The 6,126-nt window shown below is 37.8% G+C and overlaps 1 protein-coding gene across 1 annotated transcript; it reads left to right on the top strand.

The window, feature by feature from the left end:
• The first annotated feature begins 1,262 nt into the window (after window positions 1–1,262).
• Window positions 1,263–5,266, top strand: LOC138030668 (uncharacterized). The gene is made up of 3 exons (XM_068878552.1): window positions 1,263–1,344; window positions 4,014–4,350; window positions 4,692–5,266. The coding sequence occupies exons 2-3, from the start codon at window positions 4,014–4,016 to the stop codon at window positions 4,940–4,942; spliced, it is 588 nt and encodes a 195-aa protein (XP_068734653.1). The 5' UTR covers window positions 1,263–1,344; the 3' UTR covers window positions 4,943–5,266.
• The last annotated feature ends 860 nt before the right edge of the window (window positions 5,267–6,126 follow it).

The raw sequence follows: 6,126 nt of genomic DNA, 5'->3' as shown, positions 1-6,126 counted from the left end.
GTCTTGGAATTTTAAGGGTAATATGACATGACTTGTGTAGTTTTAAAGTAAGCACTAAAATACTTCTTATTACACAGATGTTACCTGAAAGCGGTCAAACGTTAATTGTTCTGTAAAATGTCCACGATTAATAAACTTGCCTGTTATTCGTACTAAGAGGGGCCAGGTTTTTCAATTATTTCGTCTATTTCCTTAATTCGCCAAGGTCAAGGTTCATTCTTAGCGCGAAGACAAACCTTCGAATTCCATTGTTTTCTTTTGTACAATACTCAAGGAAAAAGAAAGGAATTTTAGGCTTCAGTTCTCCTTGTAAAGATTTGACACGAAAACGCTTTCGTGGAAGAATATACACGTTACATGGCCGCGCGGGGACATGAATTTTATATTAGAGTGCCTAGAGTGCGCTCAATCGTGAGAGATGTTATCAGAGAGATGTGATAAATTCTAATGCCCAAGCGGCCATGTAATGTTCTGTTTACTATGTACATACTCATGAACCGTTCAGACTGAAAACAACTTTTTTTTTCCTTTTGCGAAATGGCAAAAACGTAGTCACCAGACATGATTATTAAAACACACATTTTATATAAAAGACAAGTCGTATAATGGCAAATAGAGCCATAAAATTATATTATAGCACAAAACGTATCTTAGAATGAAGGAGGAGCTCGCTTTTTATTGGCTAATTGCGTTAGCTACTATGACGAAACCTATGTCCTCGCACGCAAACACTTCGCGGTGGGTGAAGATATCATTTTTTTAGTAAATAGGAAAATCCTTGTGTTTGATCAGTATGTATAAAATAAAAGCCTATATTTCTATTCCCTTAATCTATAGCGGGATGGCCCAAAACTAAAACTATTCATGCTTTGGAGTGAGAAAAAAAGGAAAATAAAAAAATGTTCATTATGACATCTATCTGTAATTGAACCAGATCTCGTGGAAAAATATGACTTTACCTTAAACAGGCTGCGCTGTGGAATACACCCCGCTTAATTTGCCAATTATAACGTACATACGTTAAAGGAAAAAGCCATCGGCTGTCTTTGTGGGTTAATAACTTCAGACTTATTTAGTTCTTTGTCAGATTAAGCTTTTAAAATACTAAAATATATTAATAAGAATCTAGGGGGCAAAATTGAAGATTCGTTTTATAAGTGGTCAACCAAGCTATTAACGTGTATTGAATGTCTGCCCAAGGTTATTAATTTTACCTTAAAAGACACATTACCCCTATATTGTCCCTAGTCGTCGATCAAGGCTTTCTTGCTTGCGACTCAAATTTAATCGTGCGGAAGCCCTTTTTCTCATTGCTATATTCTGGTATCTGCACAGAAACTAAAGGTCGGCATATTACTTTATTTCTTATTATCATTATTTTAAGCACAACAGCAAACTGATAAAACATAAGTTCTTCTGTGGGATGATAATATAAAATATTGGTTTGCCATGGGCTCAACATTTACTTAACATATTCCCAATGGCCAAACCATTCCATAACAATAATTTATGTTAAGGGTTGAATTTTTAAGCTAAATATCTGCGATAGGAACGTTATCGCGATCTTAATTTGGCACCAAGGTTATGGATTTTCTCTTGCATTGCATTTTGATCCATTTGAAAGATAAACTGACGTAAAGCGGCGTACATCTATCAGAGAGCTGCATTAATTCTCGGTTAAAAGTTCCTGTACATGACGTTTAAATCGGGCTCAGTTTCATATTAATATCAAACAAAGAGCACTCGGATTTCAGTTCAACGGCAGATTGCAAATTGCTTATATAGCTAATCACATAAAGCACGCAGGAAGCAGATAGAGAACGAAAGACGTGTAGGGGATATGTGAGACGTAGTCGAGAGTTTTCCCAACTTCTTTAGTGCTCCATCTGCTTCCGAAGCAATAATGTCATGGAAGAAAAAAATACTCTGACAATGAAGCGTAGACCTGTGCACGTGTATTGTACACCTCCCCCAAGCTGAAAAGATATGAGAAGTTGTGGGCGCTTCTCTATTCAAAAACACTTTATTTAACTCTTCTTGTCCTTCTTCGGCCACCCCAACGAGGCCTGACCCCAACAGGAAAAAAATGGGCAGCAGTTGTATGTTTAAATTTCGCAACAGGTATGTACAGTACACATCTATAGAGATCCTATATCTCCTTTGAAAGAGCATTAAAGGAGGCTTTATAAAGAAAAGTATTCCCTCTTTTTTTGGGTAATGTTTTAGAACATTTGCATAAGATCAACAGAAATTTAGTGTACGAGTTGATATTATTCCATGCTTAGTGGCAAAAGGGTTTACAGTCGGAAAATAAAGTTGTCGGAGAGATGATTATTCCTTTTTTCTGTGCCCAAGATCCAACTAGCCTCAGAAACAATTCTTTAAAATCTGGTTCGTAAGCCGAGTAACTCAAGACAAATGCTGCAGCTCCGTTCTCGTCTCTCATAGAAATCTCGAGCTCATAATCTCATTGAAAAGTGTTTGCCTTCTTCTGCATGAGGAATGATTGGTGAATCCACAACGGAAGCAACGTTTGTTTGCTTGCTTTGGCGGAGTTTTTATTTCTCAATTTTTGTCCACCTGACGTTGATGTTAGGCTTTTTTTCTCGATCGATTCCTATGCGCTGCCAAAGATGTCACTTAATAGAGCAGTTTTCAAATGCCTGTCGAAAATAATTACGCAATTAAATTTGCTACGCGTGGTGATTGGTTTAAAAAAGCTCGCGCCGGTTTAGAGCGGTTTTCAATTGAGTGCCATAAACCAAATAGCAAAGTGATTACTTCCACCAATCACGGCAGGTGCAAACAGTGCAATGAACCAATCCAAATTCTCAGCAATTCAATGTAACTTGCTCGAAACGCGGGAAACTCATGCGTGCAAGTCGCGATTGGTTTTGGTTTCCTTCTTACTGGTTGATAAACTGGCGCCAGTTATTAAAATAAACCAATCACTATTGTCTTAGGACACTCAATTAAAAACCGCTCTATTAGGAAAGTGGAGGCGCAGAAACAATTGGAACATTTTAGTTTCTAGTCTTTCTAGAGAATATATTTTTATCTTTGCTTACTATTTCACCGACATTGCAGTTTAGAATCGTAGGTAGTATCACCTATTAAAATATTATTTAATGATTTTGTTTAGCTTAACAAAAAGAAGTAATAAACCAAGCATTCTTATTGGCCAATGAGTAAACAAAGTCAGAGATGCGAGCCCTGAATGGCGCAATTTTTGCATGATTGCGTGATACGCGCGCGCTGCTTCAGTTTACGATCTCCATTTTTTTCTTTATATTATTACTAAGCAATCACATAATTTTTCTACAAATTTCCCTCTCCCTACGGGTTGGTACTTATTTACTCCAAATTAATCATATGATTACCTACACAAACAGAAACCTATACGCAATAGTAGTAAAGAAAAAAAAATCCTATTTTCATAAAGAAACCTATATCAGTTATATCTCTACTAGTCCTAAAAACACTTCCATAAAAAAGCATACTCTCTACAATTTGTTATATTAGAAATCGTAAGGTACCTGCACGGATCAATATTCCCTTGAGAATAATCCTAATCGGATTGTGGTCTTTGGAGATTTTACAAGTTTATTTATAGAAATTTGAAAAAAAATAAAATCATGATTACTCATCAACAATATGCATGACAAAAATAGAGACAGCTTATCATAATTCTGCACAGAACCAAGGCACGCGTATCAAGTATCCTGTATCACGTATCACGTTTCCCAATTTTGCGCTATCTAGGGCTCGCATTTGATAAGCTCTCTGTGAGTTATTTTGATCATTGCCCGATCAGAATGTTTTTTTCCTTTACATTTTTTCTATTGCATTGAACTTCCTGTTTGTTTCATTGCGTTACTGAAAATGCATTTTTTTAGCCAATCAGAATAAATAAATTTTCCATGTATGTTATTAGCTACATTATTTACAATGTTATCATGTTTTTATTCAAATTTATCGTAGATTTCTATTCGACGTTTTCTTTCCTCACGTAGATGGCCAATGATTCCCTTCAGCAAAACACAACTTCAAGTTTCGAGTTTTTTTCGTCATCTTATTGCATTGCCTGGATGACAGTATATGGCGTCGAAGCTGTTGCTATAGTGATACTGAATGTCCTCACAATCATCATTTACTTGAAAGATCGAAGTCTTCGCAAGCGTAGCTTGTACCTGGTGATCAACCTGGCAGTGGCAGACATGTTGGCTCCACTAACTGCGACTTATTGGATTTTGCGTCTGGGAAACAATTGTCAATTTGGACGATTAACTTGTTTAAACGCAATGAGATCAACTTTGCCTACGAAGTTTTGTTTCATTTACCTCCAACAGTGTCAGTAACAAACCTTGCTGTTATTTCTTTGGAGCGGATGCATGCAACGTATCGTCCGTTCAACCATCGCTTCATAGAAAAGAAGATTTTTGGAGCAGCTGTTGCGTCCGTTTGGCTTACACCTGGTCTGCTTACAGCCATTCTTTGGCCACTGTTGCAGTTGGATATCAGCTGGCATCACTTGTACGCAGCATATTATTTATTCTTGTTATGTTGCCTTTTTATTATCCTTGTTTCTTACACCTCCATCGCTGCCAAATTTTACTGTGCAACTCCTCGTCAACATCGTGGTGCAATCGGGAGAGAAAGAAAACTGACCAAGACACTGTTCTGTGCAACAGTTGCATCTTTAATACTAATCCTTCCATTTATCATTTTCTGGTTCATTTCTTGTTTTGTTTCTCACGACAGTCTTCATCAAACATGGTTGCATTTATATAATTTTTTATTCTGCTTATGTTTTGCAAACTCTCTTATAAATCCCGCGCTATATGCATTTCAAATACCCGAGTTTAAAAGAGCTCTGTTCTCCTTAGTGCGTTGTAGATCTCGCTCGGGTCGCGTTCAGGTTTTTCCTCTTAATGACATGTAAGTCTTGAGATTTTACTCAGTTAGGGTCTTGTCAGAAATTAGCAGGGGGGAGGGAGTGGAGATTTTTAGTAAAGCCGCGAAAATAAAACGACCATCCCTAGGTAAGATATTAAAATGTAGTGACCTCCCCTGGAACTCATCCTAAGATTCTCTGAATTCTCCCTCCTCCACCCCTGGATAAATAATGGCTCCAAATTTGTTATACAGTGGTAGAAGAAAATGATTCAGTACTTTAATAAGGCAAACCAAACATGCACTTGATATATCTGTTGGAGAAGCCCAAAACGCCTTTGGCTCAATAGGATGATAATAGTTGCTACCACCGGAAACCAAGATACATGCACTGAGTTCAAAACTTTCAATAGCTTGTATTGCTTATATGGCAGGAAATATTTTGAATGGCATGGTTTTCGTACATGCCTTGTATTCGTGTTATAACATACTATTAAAGCATGCCTTTATGATCACAATGCCTATACTTCTTGAGACCCTCCCTCTTTTGCTGTCTATTTTTTTCATGACCCTCCCTTTTGAAGGGCTAAAAAAACTGTGACCCTTCCCTGTTTTCCTCCCCCCCCCCCCCCCCCACATCCTCTGTTTCTTTCCAACTCTTTCCTTAATAGACCATTTTACAGTTGTGTGCTCAGTTTACCAGGCCTTTGGATAAAATAGGTACGCAACGCGTGCATGTGTGGCCGGGGCTGCTTTCTCCTTAAAGGTCAACCACACTTGGATCTCATCCCCTCAACCATTCCCGATACTCCTCCCCTACTTTGTACTCTTCACCTATCCACCAAAGTGTTTTTATTTTGAGTTAGAACCCCTCTAGTATTGGTTTGTTTCCAGGGAAATCTGTTCACTGCTTACCGTGCCTCTTAAAGGCTATCTGTCGAACGGCATGCAAAGCGCGCCTCGGCTCAGGTTTCGTGGACCACAAAACCTCTATTTACCGTCGTATATCTCTATCTTGTCTTGAATCCATGGCAATCGGAGGCATGTTGTTTGAATTTAATGCTGGTTTAGAATTCTGCTTAATAATGTTATTATTTCTTTTGCCTTGAATGTGTATATGTTATTGCTAATCGGTAGTTTTGTTGATTTAATCGTTATTGATATATCGGCCGCAAATTCGCCATGTCAAAGATGAAAAATATCAGTGGATAAGTACTGAGCCGTTGGACCGTG

Source organism: Montipora capricornis, chromosome 13 (assembly GCF_036669925.1).
Source record: "Montipora capricornis isolate CH-2021 chromosome 13, ASM3666992v2, whole genome shotgun sequence".
In the NCBI taxonomy this organism is placed as follows: Eukaryota; Metazoa; Cnidaria; class Anthozoa; order Scleractinia; family Acroporidae; genus Montipora; species Montipora capricornis.
Note: the sequence above shows the minus strand (reverse complement) of the source record. Positions and strands in the feature narration are given on the sequence as shown.